Source organism: Lacerta agilis, chromosome 1 (genome assembly GCF_009819535.1).
Source record: "Lacerta agilis isolate rLacAgi1 chromosome 1, rLacAgi1.pri, whole genome shotgun sequence".
Classification (NCBI taxonomy): Eukaryota; Metazoa; Chordata; class Lepidosauria; order Squamata; family Lacertidae; genus Lacerta; species Lacerta agilis.
The window spans coordinates 118,154,428-118,174,970 of record NC_046312.1 but is presented as its reverse complement, the minus strand read 5'-3'; the positions used below and the strand labels follow the sequence as shown (position 1 = coordinate 118,174,970).

General features: G+C 41.8%; 1 protein-coding gene across 1 annotated transcript in view; it reads right to left on the bottom strand.

Moving 5' to 3' along the window:
* Window positions 1-20,091, bottom strand: part of PGAP1 (post-GPI attachment to proteins inositol deacylase 1) — a 44,590-nt gene extending 24,499 nt beyond the window's left edge. Inside the window, exons 1-4 of the mRNA XM_033168833.1 lie at window positions 19,896-20,091; window positions 6,639-6,792; window positions 3,358-3,533; window positions 2,035-2,206 (exon numbers count right to left, since the gene is read on the bottom strand). Of these exons, the coding sequence (XP_033024724.1) occupies window positions 2,035-2,206; window positions 3,358-3,533; window positions 6,639-6,792; window positions 19,896-20,048 (655 nt within the window). The 5' untranslated portion in view covers window positions 20,049-20,091. The remainder of the gene's footprint in view (window positions 1-2,034; window positions 2,207-3,357; window positions 3,534-6,638; window positions 6,793-19,895) is intronic.
* Window positions 20,092-20,543: the final 452 nt, after the last annotated feature.

Genomic DNA, 20,543 nt, shown 5'->3' with positions numbered 1-20,543 from the left:
CAAAGCTCGGGCATCAAGAAAATAGAGTAATCAGAGCACCCACACTTACACAAGAAAACTAAGATAACCAACTTGCCATGAATGACCAAATAACCAACACTTGTGTCTAACTCTCTCTGCCAGTTACCAACTGCTTAACAACACTTCCCCAAAATGAAACAGACAATTAAGCTTAACGTTCGAGCTGTGCCTTGACGCACTGGGATTCTCAGGCCCATTGCCAGGGTAGCTTGCAGCCAAAACATTTCGTTTATTACACATTGCCTGAACTCATTCCAAAGGCTCTGAGCAAAACCTAGTAAGAACATGGTACAGGAAATACGGGTTTCTAAATGGAAGCTAAACTATAGCTGTTTAATGCCCGCATTTAAATACCGCCTTCTAAAAGCAATGTTCTGCAGTAAAGGCTTCTTTTCCTTCTGCCAAGTTTGGGCTTGCTCAGTTGTCAGTAGCCACACTCCTAAAATGTTTGGAATTGGGTTAAGGTGCACTGGCACAATTTACCCCAGTGTAAATTACGCTGGCTTCGTAGGCTTGACACTGAATGCGATCCTGGTTGATAATTTATATGCTTAGAAATCAGAAGGGCAAGCTGCTGATATTTTAGGGACTCTGATATGAACTGTAAGGAGGGCTGCTCACAGGATAATTCAGGACTGCGTCCCTTGTTCTTGGCAAGGTGGATGCCACCGATTGCTTCTCTTGTTTGCCCCTGCTCCTGTTTAAGGTGCAAGAAGCTACCAGCTGAGACTAACAGAAGATTTGGAGCAAGATTCCACCCATATGCTGATACCACTCTGTCCTATGTCTCCCTTCTCATCTTAGCCCCAGTCCTGCCTCTAGTGCCTAGCTCAAAGCTAGATGCAGGCGAATCAAGGAAGCCAAATCTAGAGATGACCCAAGTATTTATGACTGACATACACAGCGAGCCAGAGAAAAGAGATGCACCTCCCTTGGACAGTGCACTCCTTTCCACCCCAGTGTCCAAGTAACAGCAGAATCTGGGAAAGCTTTTTACCAGCTCCATCTAAAAGCAATGCTCTTTGCTCTCCTTCTTGGGTTAAGATATTACTGTCACCACCTATAATTTAAGAAAGGGTGGCAAGTGCAAGACACACGGAACTGTTGTAGGAAAACGCTTGGTGGCTGATGTTGAAATCAATACCTCACCTCCTAGGACTGCCAAGTTCCAAAAGCATTTTATATGAAACATTGAGTGACCTGTACAGCTTTTCTTAGCTGTTCTGGGTACAATGCAAGGTTTTGACCTATGAAACCCTGAATGGACTGGGCCCTCCCAACCTAAAGACTGCCATTTCTTTTCTTAGTTAAATTTAAAAAAGAAGACCCACCAGCTCCACTTCTAAGCCATGATCAAACAACAAGGGCAAGTTGAGACATTCTTGGCTCCTTACCCCTTACACTGAAAATACCCTTCCCTTGGAATTCGTCAGAGCTTTGTCAGGGGCACTGCAAGAAATTTTTGCCTGAACTGACAATAAAAAGCATCAGGAGGACTAATACCAGGGTCATCTAGTACCCTTTTTAAATTATTTTGACAGAAAATGGATATTGATTCACATTAACAAAATTTCTATAGCGCTTTAAAAAGGTAAAGGACCCCTGACAGTTAAGTCCAGTCGCAGACGACTCTGGGGTTGCGGCGCTCATCTCGCTTTACAGGCCAAGAGAGCTGGCGTTTGTCCGCAGACAGTTTTTCCGGGTCATGAGGCCAGCATGACTAAGCCGCTTTTGGCGCAATGGAACACCGAAACCAGAGCAGTGCAAGGAAATGCCGTTTACCTTCCCGCTGGAGTGGTACCTATTTATCTACTTGCACTGGCGTGCTTTCAAACTGCTAGGTTGGCAGGAGCTGGGACAGAGCAACGGGAGCTCACCCCATCGCGGGGATTCGAACCACCGACCTTCTGATCAGCAAGCCCAAATGGCTCAGTGGTTTAGACCACAGCGCCACCCGCAGGTAAAGCAATCTTGCTGATGTCTACCAAGTGGCCATATTAAGAGTAAACTTACCAGTAAGATATCGGTCTAAAGGCATTACAGGTGCAATGTGAGGTGTGGCCTGAGTAACGAGGACATTGAGGAGTTCCACCTTGAAATTTTTAAGCGTCAGCAGTGCTCTTGCAACAAGGCCGCCCATGGAATGACCTACTATTGCAACGCTACGTGGAGCAAACCCCTGGCCCTTAAACAGAAAAAGGAAGCATAAGGAAGAAATTATTTGACATCAAACACACTGAGATTGTATGAAATCACAGGCACCCTCCTGCTTAATAGCTGATGTATTTGAATTCTGGTGTACTTTATTGTCGTTTGCCGAAAATCATGTTACTATAAAGACTAAGACTGCAATTCAAGTACAGCTATTTGGATTTTGAATCTAAATCAGTAAGACATTTCTATATTGGGGGTGCTCAGCATAATAGTACAAACTGTGAAAGAAAGCAAATTTCTCATGCTAATCACAAGATGACAATAAAAGGTTTTGGGTTTTTTTAAAGACTTTTCATTGTCCTCTGGTGATTAGCATGAGAAATTTGCTTTGTTTCATAATTTGTACCATTATGCTGAGCACCCCCAATATAGAAATGTCTTACTGATATTTTTTTTAAAAAAGCAGAAAGGTTTCAGAAATGCAGTATCAGAAATGCACAACCCTAATGTTTGAATGTACCAACCAGCAAGCTGATAGAAAGAAGCAGTGGGATCTGCAATAAATTGTTGCAATTTGGAGTGCTCCTTTCCAGGGTTCCATACCATATTCCTCAATGCTGCACACCACACCCATACTCATTTTCTACTTTCTCCTCTCTCAACAGTCCACCAATGTCCCACTGATATAGTATACACAATAAGCATATGAAAATCCTTATGGGTGTATTTATGCAAATGTTGGGGCTTTGAGGCTGCAGATAGCTCCCCGCTTAAGTGTGGGTGGTGCCAAGTATGGATAGACAAGGACCCAACTTTCAAAGGATCCAACTTTCAAATAATGCACTTTGCTACTGAATGTAGTCGAGAGAAAGAGAGAATTTCAAACACTGTGTTTCCCAAACTTGGGTCTTCAGCTGTTTTTGGACTACAACTTCCAACATCCTTGACCAGGACCAGTGGTCAGGGATCATGGGAATTGTAGTTCAAAAAACAGCTGGAGACCCAAGTTTGGGAAACACGGCCCTATACCAAAACATGGAGATAGATAGATAGATAGATAGATAGGTATCCCAACCATTAAACGCAGAGCAACAGTATTTCACTCCCAACCTGCAGCTGTCATATCCAATACAGCTAAGAATTTGGCAGAATTAAATAAGTGCACAATGCTCATCTCCATACCTTATACAATTTAAGAATTACTTTAATACACTCATGCACAAATCTAGTTTGCCTTTGTAGACTTCCACCATAGAGTGCAACAAGTTCCTCATTGAAGTTGACGCTGAAGACATCAAAATGATACTTGAAGTCAGCATCTTCTGCCTTTCTGAGGGCTATTGACCCAAGGGAACGTACTGAAAAAGCACACATCAATTATTAGCAGCAAGTAGTTTAATGTCTCTAGATTTTGATGCTAGGGCAGATCACTAAAATGTGACCTCAGGGGACAGAAAAGATACAGATCTATTGTTAAAATGGAATGGAATACACATCTAGAATGCTCAACAATGCAGAAGCATGGGAGAGGTGTTTCTCCAACAGAGATATGTGTGGCCGTCACCTGGGGATTACTATAAGGAATTATGTAATATGAATCATATCATTACTGGGCCAGATTCATATTCATAAGGTTCTGATAAAATCCCACAAGGCTGTGTGTTTTCCCATAGGGCTATGCACTCTTTGCCAGTCTCTATAAGCTGGCAGAGCAAGTTCTCACTAAAGCTGGTGCCTGCTGGGACCAGATGCTGCATTTCCATTTGTCAGGCATTCCTGTGATAAACTTAGCTCTTTGATCCCCAAGCCTCAGAAGGGAGATTGCCTGGGCAAACTCATAAAGAGTTCTGACAACAGGATGCTAGTCTCACTTCCTTGCCACTCTCCTGCTATCTCTTCCTATCTTTATACTTCCCTGCTCCAAATGCCAATCTATCCCATTCTTTCATCTATCCCATCCTTTGATGTAGACATGTGGTGGGTTTCCTGGGTTTCTCATGAGGTCATTGTTACCTGATTCCAACCACGTGAAGACTTCCTGAGGTGTGCTGGTTTAATTTGATTGGCTGGTTTGAATTCTGTAAGTTCTCCCTGTGTTGAATAAAGGAGCCTGGGGGGAGTGGAGAGGAGGCTTGTTCTTTGTTTCTCTCTCTTTCTCTCTCTCCCCCCCCCCCCCCAGAGCCTTGCTGGTCAAGAGCTCAGTCCCTTTGTCTTTTCCTATCTGCACACATGCAAACCACACATAGTGGTGGTGTGTTGCTTTCGGAATGCAACAGATATACACCATTCTTAAATGTGTTCTGATCTCATTTCTTTTCATAACCCTATACTGATCTATAGTTGGTTTGATAAAAAACAACAACCCCACAACATAGCTGCTGATCGGCTTTTACTTCCATGAAGACAAGAACTAATGGCAAGAGGTTCTCGTCACAGCAGCTACTTCGGAAATTCTTATAAACAGTAGAGATTATTTATTTATGAAAATCTCAAGGTGGTATTCAGCATATTAAAACATCAATAAAACAATCCAGAATCAAACCTTTCCGAAGAAGGTCAAATATAGAGTATACAGTCAAAGCAACATAATTAACAGAAAACTAAAATATTATGTTAAAGAATTCAAAATAAAACATTACAAAGGAGGTCAACTACAGAATACATATTTAAAACAAAGTTAACAAAAAAAATCTTAAACATTTCAAAAAGAAAAAAAAAATGTTAAATGAAGTCAAATATAAAATACACAATTAAAACAGCATAATTAACAGGGTGCCGGCCCATCATATTAAAACACAAACATGTTCTTGGAAGACAGAGACAAATTCTAAAGAGTTTAACATTTAGCCGGAATGGGAGGGGGGTGGAATCCATGGTCAATATTTAATTATTCTAGATCAGGAGTGGTGCTTCCCTATGTTTTTGGACTACAACTTCTAGTACCATGAGGTAGCATGGCTTTTTGTCAGTGATAACTGCAGCTGGAGGGCATCATGTTTGCTATTCCTGCCCTAGCTTTTATTATGGAAACTGAATTATGAATGGAGAGCACTCCTTGAATGTATATATGGATTATGAGGGCAAAAATAATACAAGCAGTAAGGAGTACAGATCTTACGCCTTGCAGTATTTGAACCTGACTGGTAGATCTCTTGGTGATATGCAGTCAGAGGGTGGTCCAAGTTTATATTTGCCCATCCTCCAAATTGACTGCTATAGCCTCTTGGTTTTCATACGGCACTTCTGAGACATCACAACGTACATACCAACATAGTTGCTCATGGCCCTCTGGCACTGGGTGGTCAAGCCACTTACATTTATTACTGCATTGGTTGCAAAATTTGCCTTGGCTGCAAGTAAGTTGAGAGCTAGGCAACAAACAAGTATCATAAGGGGGAGTGTGAGATGTGGAGTGCTTAACTTATGCGGGTGTAATTTTCGCATTTTTGTATACAGTATTTGCTTTTCTGTTGTTGTTGTTCAGATTTAAATCAATTATTTGTATTCTACGCATTTTGACCAATTGTGGCGGCTTATAGCTTTTAGCAACAAAGATTTCATTCATTCATTCATTCATTCATTCAAGCCAAGTACAAGTCAAATACACGCAACTCCCATTTACGTGGGGTTTGTGTCCCAGGGTCATTGTGCGCTTGCGTGAAATCGGAAACCCATTGAAAAAGCCTGCAAACTCCCTGCCCCACCCCTTTTAGTGACATCTTTATTATGTTTCTGGGTTCAGCACTGTGCGCGTTTGTGCAACTGCAGACACATTGGTCATGCCTAAAACAGGAGTTGCCTGTACCACTAATTTTAGTATTATGCATATTTCCCCAGTTCTCAGAGAAAATTCCATCTTTTGCAGGTTGAAATCACATTCTGTTGCTCCAAATGGCAGTTGGGAGCATGATTCAGATGGGATTTTGTTCATTTTCCAGATGCCCATATGGTATCTTCTGTGATTATTTGAATAATCCTCTTTGATGCCTGTAGCACAGAGATAGTTTGCCTAGCTCTCATTCTATTTAGAAGCCCAGGACTAAGGATTGCTTCCAGACAAATCTCTAAAACCTTGCCCAACACCACTTTCCTTGACAACTCTTTTACATGCTTGATGCGCAATCAAGATATAGTGTAAATATAGTGCTCAGTCTCAATATATTTTGTCGATTTGTAGTTTTGATTGTTTTTGGCTCATCTTATGTAATTTTACATAATTTGGGTATTCTAACTGTTCACACAATGTCACATTTTACCTTAGGCTATGAAATGATGCAAATACATCAACAAAGAAAGTTGGTAATCCTGTTAACAATTAAATGTAAACACAATATTCAGAATACATACTTCCACAAAGACCTATGTTTAAAAAAGGTAACATTCTACACATCTTCATACATTTCCTGCTTTATGAAAGATTTTAATACTGTACACACATCAGTATTGCTTCAGATATAGCTTACCTTGTTTGTAACTCCCAGCATTGCCAGGGAGGAAGAGTACTGGAATCCCAGTTAAGAGCAGATTTCTATTTTCTTCTGCATAATTTCCTTCCCCGTAAAGATAGAGCTCATAGGCTGGATAACGCCTGGATACTTTCCTAGGAAGCTTTATTTTCTGCAAAATACAATTATGCATATAATTATAATTCTAAAATACAATTATACATAAATAATATTTTATGTATGCCAGAGGTTCTGGAAACAAGTTTATTAAATTTGTGAGGTCCATGCCTTTACACAAAATACCATATAACATTGTTAAAAAGATAAACAATAAAATTATTAAAATAAGTTAAAATTCATGCCGCACTGTTCCAGCAAAGGAGACAGAACCCAAATCCCCACCATACAGGAAAGAGGATACAACAACAGGTTAGGAGAGCGATGGGAGGGCCCTCACTACATCATCCATGAACCCTACCCTAGTTTTCATAGCCCTCGCCACAAAGACTGCTACCACGTGGGAAATCCGTGGGTCAGCGTCCACCAGCAGAAACTTTACTTGGTCCTCAGAGGTGATTATTGATTTGGGAATAGTTTGTAAGATCACATCCCTGAAGGCCGAGTAGATGGGACAGTACAACAAGTAATGTGTGAGATCCTCTTTGGTTCTCATGTGACAAGGACATATACGGTGCTCTACCGGGATTTTTGCAAATCTGCCTGACAGATAGGCCGGAGGGATAGTTTGAAAATGGGAGTATTTCAGAGTATGCTAGAGGTAATAATTTATTGTTCAAATTTGAAATGTACATCTTAAGTACAGAAACGGTTGACTACAAAAGGAGATAGCTGTGCAACTTCAAGCTGGGGTATATTTGCATTCAGCAGAGATAGCGTTGGGTGCTTTGAAATGATGCAGATGCTTTTTCATCACCCTAAACGATCTTGCTCTCAACCCCTCCATCCCATTCCAGTTCAACTACACACAAGAAACTTGACTTGATAAGGACAAAGAAGAAGCAAGATGGCGATTGTAGATGACGCAGCACCGATAAGAATGGCTCCCTTCTTTGAGAAAAGTGGGAAATACTCGTTAGCTGACTTTATAATGATTTGAGATAATAATTTGAGACAACACATAGCGCAACTGTTTGCAGAATTTCTTCATTATGAGTGAGAGGAGGCTTAATTGATGTCTAGCAGCCTCCGCTCTAGGGCCCGGGGGGGACGGGACTGTGTGGTCTCCAGAAAAGCTGATTGATTGCCCAATGATTTATATTTGTGGAATACAATTCATTTATATTGCAATATTGCAGATAGTTTGTCTAAGAAACAAGGTGGAAATTATTTTGTCAATAAATCTTAAGGCTTGGATAATAGCCCTGATTGAAATAATTTGGCAGTTGCTGCGTCATTAAATTTCAAGGGATAGATTCGGACTTCAGAGGACAGATTTGGACTACAGCTTGGGCTGGAAGAATGGAACGGTGTCAGGAAAAGGTGTGCAGGCAAACAGACAGTGGAATATATACAAATAAAGCTGTACCTGATGGATGAAAGGATTTATGATTTCTGACATGATTGAGAATCGCACACCCAGGGACGGAGAACTATGAACTACAAAGTGTCAAGATCGGAATGTGGAAAATTTGAGAATAATAACAAAGCAGGAATAAGGTATTAGAGATGCTTCAAGGTCCAGACTATGGGGAGCCCCAGAAAAATTAATGATTAATAATTTGATTGTAATTTGATTGTTTTTTATTTTAGTTTATTGTTTTTAATTGGATTATTATGATTTGATGGATATGTTAATTGGCTGTTTTTATTGGAAAATTAATAAAATGTTAAAAAAAAAACTACACACAAGAAACTGAATCTACTAATAAAATATAAGGTAGCATTAGAATCCAGGAAAGTTCTTTCCACCGACATCAGTTTATCCAACAGTTTCATTGCAGTACTTACCATGCTGAAAAGGAAGACATTCTGGTTCTCTTATGTAGGAAATCTAGGTACAAGCCCCATTTCAACCCCATGACTCCTGGACCAGCAAATCACTTCTATTTATATCTCAGTCTCTGTATGTGTGTGTGCACACGAACGTGACGCACACACACACACATAGAGGTATGTACTGTATATAAGAAATACAGATGGCCTACTTAGAAGTTGTTACAACACTCAGTGAAATAAAAATCCAAAAGCATTTGGCATGCCAGAAGAAATACAAAAGTGTTGACTTTGAGAATGTAATTTTGTCTGACTAACTTAATAGGCTTACATCATAATGAATAAAATGTCAGGGGAGGTGAAATTGAATTCATTTAAAGTTTGCTGCTTTGTCACCAGTCAACCGCATATACGTCATCAGCCAGATAAATATTGGCCAACACATGAATTGCAGATGAATTCAAACACTTACAACAATTCAGGACGCAGCCTTTCAGCTTCTTCTTGCAATACAAGCACATCATAACTAAGCAGCTAACTTGAAAGACATTTGCTCTAAAAATGCTAAAGGTTACCGCCAACCCCTGAATTTTTACAGACTACAGGATCACGGTGATGTGTGTGTGAAAATCAAAGTAATATACTTCTCAAAAATTTAGGTCAGGGGCCGCAAACCTTTTCGGACGAGGGAATGCATGTTGAATTTTGAGACTGCTGGAGGCACCAGTTACAAAATGGGTGCCAAGGGAGGCACAGCACAACACAAAATTAGAGATTCGAGTCTCTGTAACGCTTTCCCCTTAATTGCATTTCTATATGAGAAAAGGCTTCACCTACTGAATTTCAGCCTAGGAAATTTGAAGCAGAAAAAGTACATTAAAGGGAACTGAGAAAAGCAGCTCTTCGGAACACAGGGGGCTTCTATTGCCTAGCTTCAGAACAACTCGCTTACCAATCACAGCCCTGACTTCATTCATTGCTTAAAAATACCGCCAGGGGAAGCAGACAGGCTTGCTCATTTCACAGAAATCACTTAGAAGGGTATCTGCACATTTTGCTCCATAACATGCTTTCTTGGAGGGCTAGAAACTTACTTTTTTTGAAATGAAACATCAGAGTAAGGCTCCTGCCTGGGGATGCCAACAAAAGCCTTCTCAAGATTTTGCCTTTGTATGGAAGGGCAATTTCTAATAACACTCACATACCCCACTCAATTCTTCCACTAGGCAAGCAAGTCATTAACAGAGTTCAAGGTCACATTCCAGCCAAGCTAAAGCAAACATGGAGAGTGAAAATACGTGTGTGTGTGTCTGGGGTGTGGGGCTCGGAGAGATCCAGACCCTGAGGTTTCTCAACCCTGTTCTCATGATACATCTGAGCACAATAAATGCAGCATACCAAACATAGGCAATAAATTCTTATGGAGAAAGCCATAATTTGGGGGGAGGTAAAGGTAAAGGGACCCCTGACCATTAGGTCCAGTCACGTCCGACTCTGGGGTTGCGGCACTCATCTCGCTTTTTTGGCTAAGGGAGCCGGCGTACACCTTCCGGGTCATGTGGACAGCATGACAAAGCCGCTTCTGGCGAACCAGAGCAGCACACGGAAATGCCATTTACCTTCCCGCCGGAGCAGTACCTATTCATCTACTTGCACTTTGACGTGCTTTCAAACTGCGAGGTGGGCAGGAGCAGGGACCGAGCAACGGGAGCTCACCCCATCGTGGGGATTCAAACCGCCAACCTTCTGATTAGCAAGCCCTAGGCTCTATGGTTTAACCCACAGCGCCACCTGTGTCCCAATTTGGGGGGAATCCAAGCCTGAAAGATAAAAGTAAAGCAACTAAATTCTGTTCACCAATTGCACAGGTAATGCTTGCCAAACCAGGAACTGCCGAGTCAGCTCTCAGGTTCTGTGCAGTTTACTTTCAGTTCTGCACTGCAATCAGGAAAGCTGCTGCATGTTTTTGTTTCCTCCGTAACAGTTTTATGTTGAAGTTGTTTTGTTATGCATCTTGTTTTTGGCCACCTTTCATGATACTATTCGGGTAAAAGCCCAATCTGCTTGGCATTTGCACTACTCCTTCTTTATCTCTTAGCTTATTTTGCAAATAAAATATTTAGTATCAGATGCGGAAGTAGCAGACATGGAAACCAAATGGGACAATCTGAACCTTGCAGTGGCTTGTCTGTCTGAAAAAGGGCAGATCGGTAAGCTATTATATTTGAAAGCCAATAAATATAGCCTAAGTACCACAGGGTTTTCGCTTGTTTTCTTTAGCTATCATTAAATTTATAGACAGAATTTTAGGAATAGGAGCTCTCAGGGCACCTTCTAAAGGAAAGCAACCAATACAATAAATAAAAAAGACGTAAGTGGAAAAACAAAATCAGTCAGTCAAGGAGAGTTACATACTTCCAATTAAAAGTACCTTAGTAGTCAGGGAAAATAAGTCATGGAAAAATGTAAGCGCATTCCGGAAGCAATGTGCCATTATATTTAAAAAGGCCACACTTCAGAAGATGGGGGCACCCAGAAGAAACACTCAGATAATTACCTGAAGGGATACTGCCCAATAAACACCTGGATCTTAGACACTGTAAAGCTTTAGCAGTGATGGCCAAACTTGGCCCTCCAGTTGTTTTGGAGACTACAATTCCCATCATCTGGGCCTGTTAGCTAGGGATGATGGGAGTTGTAGTCCCAAAACAGCTGGAGGGCCAAGTTTGGCCGTAACGGGTTTAAGAGGTTCTAGCTAGAATTCCTTTAAAAGGTAGCAACTAAAGCTACAATCCTAACCCCACCTACTCTAGGAACAAACGCCACTTCTGAGAATATATGGTTAGGATTTCACTATAAGACAAGCACCTTTCATATCTGTCCCAAGGTTAAAACAGACATGTACAGTGAACATGCACCAGTATAGTACATGAATTCCTGGTACAGTAAAGGAAGGAGACCTTATTTCCACTTCAAATCCTCTCAATGGATCTTAGCAGTTACTTAGATATTAGAGTAAGAACTGTGTTCTAAATACAGTACAGCAGTGTAACTGTTGCTGTTTGGTCATGTTTACAGATGGCGAATACATGTGTGCGTACTGTATATAGGTATAACACATCCGTATGTGCAAGATCAACTCAGGAACAAAACAACAGTCTATGGATTAATCTTTCATTGGACAGTTACACTGATGTTCCAAACAGTTTGATTTCTATGGTTTTTAGAGTAAACTTTTGCTACTTTATATGATAGCGGTACCTATGGCTGAAATAAGAAGAAAAAGGAATCAATTAGGTTGGGGTTTGCTTATTTGTGTGTGGTCTACCTTTTCAATTTTTTAGAATCTTCATGGTTTACCAATGTGTTTTAAATGCAAGAGGTGCTGTCAGGATATCTTAAGCCATAGCATGTGTTATATGATCTTGAATGCGCACTCTTGGTTAAGAACTGTGGTTCAGCTAGTCCAGCATTCTTTGTGAGAAACTCAGAAACTGGTCAGTGGCCAACCATTAGATTGTGCCTAATCTTCTGCCCACCTCTGGCTTAGATAACCTGTCGTGGCCTTGTAATTCTATCTTGAGTCTTAGGAGCCTAGCCAGATATAACTCATTTCTTCTGGCTAAAACGCTTATGTTACTCTTAACTCTCTGTAGAACATCTCAAGAATCACTGTGCTTTTTCCAATGCAAACCTGTCCAGAAACTTACTTTGGAGTTCCTTCCTGGGGTCTCCCTGCAGTGGGAATTACAGGTGGCAGCTATCCAAGAAACTTTTCTTAGCCGTGACCCCTAAATTCCATAATAGCTTCCTATGAGAGGTACACCTGGCTGGCCCTGTTACTGCTTGCCTTTAGGTGAACAGCAGACAGTGCAATTTCAGTGACCTTTGTTAGAATTTTGTCATTAACTTGGGTGACTGCTGTTGCTAACATTTCAGTCTCTACAAAATAAAATAAAAAATTCCTTCCAGTAGCACCTTAGAGACCAACTAAGTTTGTTCTTGGTATGAGCTTTCGTGTGCATGCACTATTTTACCACTTTGACGGGAAGCCTCCTTGATTTATTTTTTTTAAAGGTGGGGTAGAAATGAGTATATGCTCAAATTCTCCACCAAATGAATCACTTTTCAGAAGCCATGAAAGTATAAGCAGGGGTGGTTTAGTTTGGAAAGGTTTCTCAACTCTTTTGCACTTGTTCCTCACCTACAATTCTGCTATTTTCTGGGGGTTGCTCCCCAGAATACAGAATGCAGCCTGCTGCTGCATGTGATGCCCTGCAGAGCATTAACAGAAAGCTGTACAGGATCATTCTGGCCTCATCCTAAACTAGCTATGAAAAGCAGCTCTTTTTCTTCCCAAAACGAGTTGAGATAAGGCAGTAAGAACACAGCCACCCCAACAAATCCAATGTGGATCACTGAGAGTCTATTGGCAAGTGAGATACAATCAACTCAGATCTTGGCTAGGAAGGAAGAAAGGGACCACTGCCCCATGCCTCCCAAGGGGGTTTACTTTGTGAATCAATGGTTTAAGCATAAGCTATGCACTGGAATCCCAGCTCAGCCATCAACTCAGTGCCTTGTCTAAGGTCACACAATTGTCTTCCAGACTCTGGCCTTGTACGGAGAATATTTGCCTTATAAAGCAATTAGCAAGATACAAAGTGGTTTATGCTTTACGAAGCAGTTAAGGATTAGCAAGTTATGAAACTTGAGCACTATCTATATGAATACTAATGATAATTTACCAATTAATGCAAAATAAGAAATTTCAATCCATTACTATGACTTTTTATTTGAGTATGGTCAGATTTGCTTAAAAGATACTGTACTGAATGTTAAGGATTGTCAGATTCAATTTACAATTGTTCTGATGCAAATGAAATTAAGACACTTCATCTTTTGAGATATCAGTAGTATTCCCCTTTTGTAGCATTGTGTATTTTTGTACAGCCTAATCACCTGAATGGTTTTCTTTAATGAAGATAAGCTCTCCAGCAATTAGCCTTTACAGTTATACCTTTGACATGAGATAAGCTTTATACTTTCAAAGCACTACAAAACAGGGGGGAGGTCCCAGTTTTAAGATTATGAGCAAAGTTTAACATTTATTTCATGCCACAAGATTAGACTGATTAAATAACCTGCTAAATCATAATCATATAAAATGGAGAACAGCCGATAGACCAATGTGTTTTTTTTAAAACAACAACAACAACAACAAACCATGCTTTTCTGGGATGTGCAATAAGTAGCCAGGTACAGAGGCATAAAACAAAAGAAAATATTCCTGATTTCAGAAAAGTGTTAAGAATCTTTACATATCATAGAGCCAGTTTACACATCATTATGGGTGCCTACAAATATAGGGGGGGGAGAAGTATGACTTATATGGGGGGTGGCTGTTGTTTTTAGCTGAGGCCCTACCTAATAGATGTCTTGAAAGTTTGGGGTATATCAGTAGATATACCGTATTTTTCGCTCCATAGGACGCACCGGACCATAGGGCGCACCTCATTTTTAGAGGAGGAAACAAGAAAAAAAAATATTTTTCTGGTTTTCCTCCTCTAAAAGCCCTGGTTTTGTTGGTTTTTTTTTTTTGAGGATCAGCTAAAAGTTTTGCAGCTGTTTTTGCAAAGGCAAAAGGCCTTTTTTTAAAGGATCAGCTAAAGGTTTTGCAGCTTTTTTGCAAAGGGGAAAGCCCTGTGGGTTTTTGGGGGGTTTTTTTTAGGATCAGCTAAAGGTTTTGCAGCTTTTTTTGCAAAGGGGAAAGCCCTGGTTGTTTTTTTTAGGATCAGCTAAAAGTTTTGCAGCTGTTTTTGCAAAGGCAAAAGGCCCTTTTTTAGGATCAGCTAAAGGTTTTGCAGCTTTTTTGCAAAAGGGAAAGCCCTGTTTTGTTTTGTTTTTGGTTTTTTTTGAGGATCAGCTAAAGGTTTTGCAGCTTTTTTTGCAAAGGGGGGAAAGCAAAGCTCCTTTTGCAAAGGGGGAAAAGCAAAGAGGAAAAGCCCCATTTTTATGGGGTTTAACTCACATTTCTGAAAAAATCTTAAGGAAAGGGAGCCATTTCTACTGTTTGCAGACAGATAATCTAATCAGCCAGTCACATGTCCTGGGGAAACAAACAACCTCCCTCTGCAGCACATTTAACAAAGGAGGGCGGGGCTGAAAGGGAGCTGGGACTCTTATCTCTCTCCCGATCTCTTGCTGATCAGCTGCTGAGCAGGGTCCTTTCAACACTCCCTTTTCTCTTTGTAAAATAAAAAGCACAATCTGCTTTTGGCCCCTGGGCAATTCAGCTCCAGGGACCACCATTCGCTCCATAAGATGCACAGGTATTTCCCCTTACTTTTTAGGAGGAAAAAGGTGCGTCTTATGGAGCGAAAAATACGGTATATTATGGCCCTAAATTGTGTTAATTAGATCCAGTTTTAGATAGGATTATTGAAGGGATGTATAGCTGAATTTGGATTGGTTGGTGTTTGGCATGCATTACATGGGACAGAACATGATTTTACCCACCTACCCCCCCCCCCCACATAAGTAGACCAACACTGTTTTAGGTTGCATTGTTTTTTGGTTTCGTATCCTTTTTTACAATATTTTACAGGATGTCAAACTGATAAAATGTTACTTTTGAATTATGGTTGCTTTAAAACACAAATTAGTGTTGAACACCAAGAGTATTGAATGGGAAGAATGTAAGGACTATATTTGAGGTAAGGTTTTATAGCATAAGCTTCTCATAAGAAATGAATTAGAATTTCGCAAGAGGAAAATTTGGAGAAAATTATTAAATTTATTTTAAGACAATTTGCAGCACCCTGCTCTTTGGATCTACATTGAAGGTTGCAACACACTGAATATGAATTGGATAATCTACATTCTGCTAGAGCTGAAATAACTCTGGTTTTAGGAATGCAGAGATAAAGACCAATACGCTTAAACCATCAGATAACCAGTCCCTGCTCCCCTCCATTTCCAACATGCAGCAAATACTGTATTTAGTTGGCACTCCCACACCCATTGCACATGAAACATAGCTATTATTGCACTGAATATCCTGAGGAAAAAAACAGATTTCAACACCCAAATTGCAACCCATGTCAGGTGCAGATAACTGTGTGGGAGTCCTTTCTCAAGCCTATTAAAATTCTCATGGTTCTCCCTACTCTATGCTGAAGCTGGTTCCCTGTCCCCGAATCCTTATTGAAACAGAGGTATGTAAGCAGACAGAATGGAAACCTAACACATCTGAGAAACAATCAGCACTCCAGAATAAACTGGCGGCTGAAATATAAGTAAAATGGGTGACCTCTTGTGCCTAATATGACCCAATTAATAGGAGATTGCTGTCTAGGAGAAAATGTTGGCAGGTTCAGCTTTTCTTGTGCTTGCCATGTTATGCAATAACCAGCTGCAAAATTGTCTCTTTTCAAGGTTCAGGAGTACTATCCTCTGCAGCAACTGTCTCCATTGGGTAGATCTTGGTCCACAAATGGGAGCATGATCTTACCTACAACAGGTCAGATTGCTAGCACCACAGCCATTTTCTGAAGACAGAAGGGGGAAAGGCCAGCAGAAAGAGAGACTGGGAGAGATGGGCTGACCTAGATATTAATGAACGATGGTCTTGTTTCCACATAACGGTAAGTCAGGATTTTTTGCGACAGAACAGCACGCTAACTCAGGATGCCTGATGGCTTGTGATTTGCTCCTCTGCTGGAGCAAGCAACAAGATATTTGAACCGGAATCAGTTTGCTTCTCCCCAACAAAACGCAATGAGGAAGTCAACAAGCAATCAAGGAGATAGCACTTAGCACACAGCTGATAAGCCATTAACTGTAGTTTATCGCTGTGTGCAAACTGGCACAATATTTTATCATGGCTTTGTATCATAGTTTATAGACCACTCTACATTATACAACGGCTACCAGCCTGGCAGCTACGTTCTACCTTCACTGTCAGAGGCAATATAACTCTGTATATCAAGTTGCTGGGAATCCCAAGTGGGGAGAGTGCTGTTACACTTAGCTTCTGTTTACAGACTTCCCAGAGGCATCAGTTTGGCTGCTGTGAGAACAGGAAGCAAGACTATATGGGTGTGGGGCCTGAAAGAAGTCTTCAACAAACATTGAAAACCTAACCATATTGGGGCTGCTTCAATTCTAAATGAAAGAGAATGCCAGGGGGCACAACAGACGTTGTCACGCTTTGTCAAGAAGCTGCCGCAGAGAAAAACCCAGCAGCGATTTGTGCGAGCTGCGTCTTCTGCACCAAATTCAAGTGCAGCCCCACATATTATAATAATCAGGTCTAGTTTACCGATGTATGTACTCTGTCCAGTAACACTCATAAAATGGCCTATCAGCCCAAGCTGGTAAAAGGCACTTCAAGAAACCTGAGTCTACAGTGACAATGCTGGATCAAGGAGCACCCTTCAAGCAGTGCACCCGTTACTTCAGAGAAAGTACAACCAATTTCCCAAACCTGGAATCCACTCACTCACAGGGGGGGGGCGCTATGGTTCAGTTTCAGTTAGTTGGCTCTCATTCAGTCCATTATGGGTCCAGACGCTGGGTTCAGGAACTGTACAGCACCTCCTGATTCAGATATCGCAGAGAAGCAGAGTTGTGTGTCATTAGTGTACAGACAACACTGTGCTTCAAATTTCCTAAGTGGCTTCATGTAGTTGTTAAATAGCAATGCCGTACAGCACTAACCATCAATAGCAGATCTCAGGATGCAACTGGGTGTGAAAAAAGGGGATCGTTTTGAGCGATGCCAACACCGGAAAAGCCTGTTGTACCAGAAACAGAATGCTGGAGTACACTCTGGGAGCAAAGAATATGCTTTTAGCAACATTCATTACCTTTAAGTATCCTGCGCCCTCGTAATCAAGGAAGCTACAAAGTGGTAAATGCAGCATTCAGTTTCTGGTTGGAGAGATGGCAGGGTTCAATAAAATCGTGGAGACATGTTGTCTGGGAACTGTGGCAGGTGGAGCCTACTGTCTTTTCACAGAGAGAAGCAATTTGTTGGAGACAACTCCATGTGTTGAATTGAACAACCTTGGAACAGGTTACACAGGTGAATTTTGGTTAAAAAAAAAACCCAACAACCATCCAAACTACACTCCAAACAGAGTAGATGGATACACACTTGTGTGCAAAATGAGAAGGCCCCATTTATGTTTACTTTGAAGCACCACTGAGTTCAATGAAACTCACAAGCAAGAGTTTTCAGGGATGCAGCCTTGCAGCGCAATTCAAAACACCCCTTGAAGAAAATCCCTGACACGCCCATGAATGTGGTGGATGGTTGGTGGAAAGACCCTGAGTGAGACACAAGGAAGGGAAGATCTCCCAGGGTGAGAGACTGGGAGGGTCCACCACTTTCTGTATGTGACACTGGTTAACAGCTACCTTTGAAAGTGGACTGTTTTCTCTTTCTTTCTTGGTTTTTGTTTCCATTTTAGATTAGTTTCCTTTATATTGTTGTATGATGAAAAAGCTTTAATAAAAGATTATGAAGATGAAGAAGAGGAGGAAAATCTTGGCGGATTTAGCACCCCGGAATCAAGACTCGCAAGCATGTTTAGGACTCCAACCTGAACGTGTGTTTCGGGCTGCGATCCAACACATGCATCCTAGAGGAAGTCCCCATTGAAATCAATGGAGCCCACTTCTGAACAGCCATGTCTGGGATTGTGGCAACTGAGACCATACCAAATCAAGGAGAGGATATATTTGAAGTAAATATAAATAAATATAAATAAAAAGGAAGGCGTGCCACAAAAATGCAAGAAGGTTAATATATGCATCATAGTACTTCTCATGATAAGAATCAGAGAACTGTAGAATTGGAAGGAATCCCAAGGGTCATCTAGTCCAACCCCCTGCAATGTAGGAATCTCAAATAGAAATAATAATGGAATTGAATGAAAATCACCCTGGTGGGCTGTGACTTAAACTGGCTATCTTTTGCCTGCCCTCTGCCTTCAAATTATCTTGTAGACCGTACTTGGTAACTAAATCTGCATGTGTTGACCTTTATGCAAGATGTGAGGAACTCAGGATATGCCTGAATGCTTTTCAGGACATGAGGCTGGAACCAGACTTGTACCAAGGTCACCAGAGCTCATCAAGAAGGGTCCCCTGTCATATTTCAGTTAGGTCCACCTTTATACTTATGCTATGATCTGCAGAGATAAACCATACAATAACTTCAGATTGACACACACACACACACACACACACACCCCTGTTCACAGTTCCCCTCGATGTTAAGATTCATGTTCCTTGCACCAAAATGCAAGAAGGCTGATATACAGACAGTGGCATCTTAGTACTTATCATAATAATAATAATAATAATAATAATAATAGGAAAGGCGTGCCAAAAGTTTAAAAAAGGTTGATGTATAGACAGTGGAGTCTTAGGGCTTCTCACAATAATAATAACAACAACAGGAAAGGGAAGCCAAAAAATGGGGAAAAAAATTATGTACAGACAGTGGCATCTTAGTGCTTCTCAAAATCATAATAAGGTGTGCCCCCCCCAATGCAGGAAGGTTGGTATACAGACTGTGGCATCTTAGTACTACTACTACTACTAACAAAATAATAAAAATAATAATAGGAAAGGGACGCCAAAAATTGGGAAAAGGTTGATGTACAGACAGTGGGAACTTGGTGCTAATAATAATAATAATAATAATAACAGGAAAGGCACACACAAAAATGGGAAAAGTTGATATACAGACAGTGACATCTTAGTGCTTGTCAAAATCATAATAATAAGGTGTGCCCCCTAAATGCAGGAAGTTTGGTATACAGACAGTGGCATCTTAGTACTTCTATCACACGAAAAGAGAGGGAATTGCATGCTTACAAATTTTACTGTTGTTGTTGTTGTTATCCAGCTCACTCTGGGCTGGCTTACAATACATATGCGAACATAATAAAACATCAAACATTAAAAAGCTCCCGGCACAGGGGGGCTGCCTTCTAAAAAGTCAGATCGTTCTTTTGCCCAGTTCTCCGCCCCAGAGTGGCTGGGGAAACCCACCCAGATGGGCGGGGTATAAATAATAAAATTTATTGTTATTAATCATTATTATTATTAATTATTATTATGGAAGCAGGGGGTGAAAGGCGTCAAGGGAGGTCCTGCCTCCGCCCCCCCTGCCCTGAAACCCTCCAGGGTCTTGTACCTGGCGAAGCACCGGCCGCCCTTTCTGAGGAGAAAGCGACTCCCCCCCTCCTCAACCCCGCTAACCGGCACCGCCGCCCCCTCTTCCCCCCACCCCGACCGGCCCCTCACCAAATACTCGGGGTACTCGAACATGTAGGTCATGCTGCACCGGTTCTCCTCGTACTGGAAGAGCACGTCCCGGACGCCCAGCAGGACGAGCCCCGCCAGAGCCCCGTAGAAGACCGCCGCGGCTCCGGGGACCTTGCCCGCCCCCAGCCACATGCCGCCCGCCGCCGCCGCGTCTCCACTCGCCGGGTCTCCCTCTTCTTCCTTCCCCGCGGTTCGCCTCACTGGGCTACACAGACGCCCCGCGTGGGGGCGGGGCAAAGCTCCTTTTGGCGGAGGGGCGGGGCCAGGGGCGGGGCCGGCTTGGAAGCGTGAAGGGGAAGGCGGGGTGGGGTGGGGTGGGCCCGTCGCCATGTTTGGAAGGTCGGAAGAGGGCCAGGTGCCGGCTTAGGAGCCATGTTGGGATTCCCGGAGGGGTAGTGGGAGCGGGAGGGCGGGGGGAGGAATGATAGCTTCTTGGCAGGGTCGGCGTTTAAAGGGGCTGCGCTTATATATCCCGCAGGGCCGGATTTAGGTTTGATGAGGCCCTAAGATACTGAAGGTGATGAGGCCCTTTATATGTCCAGCTGCCCTTTGTCAACAACAAATTGTCGCTTTTTTTGTGTGTGTTGAATATATGCTATATGGTAGTTTATGGACCTAATAGGTATC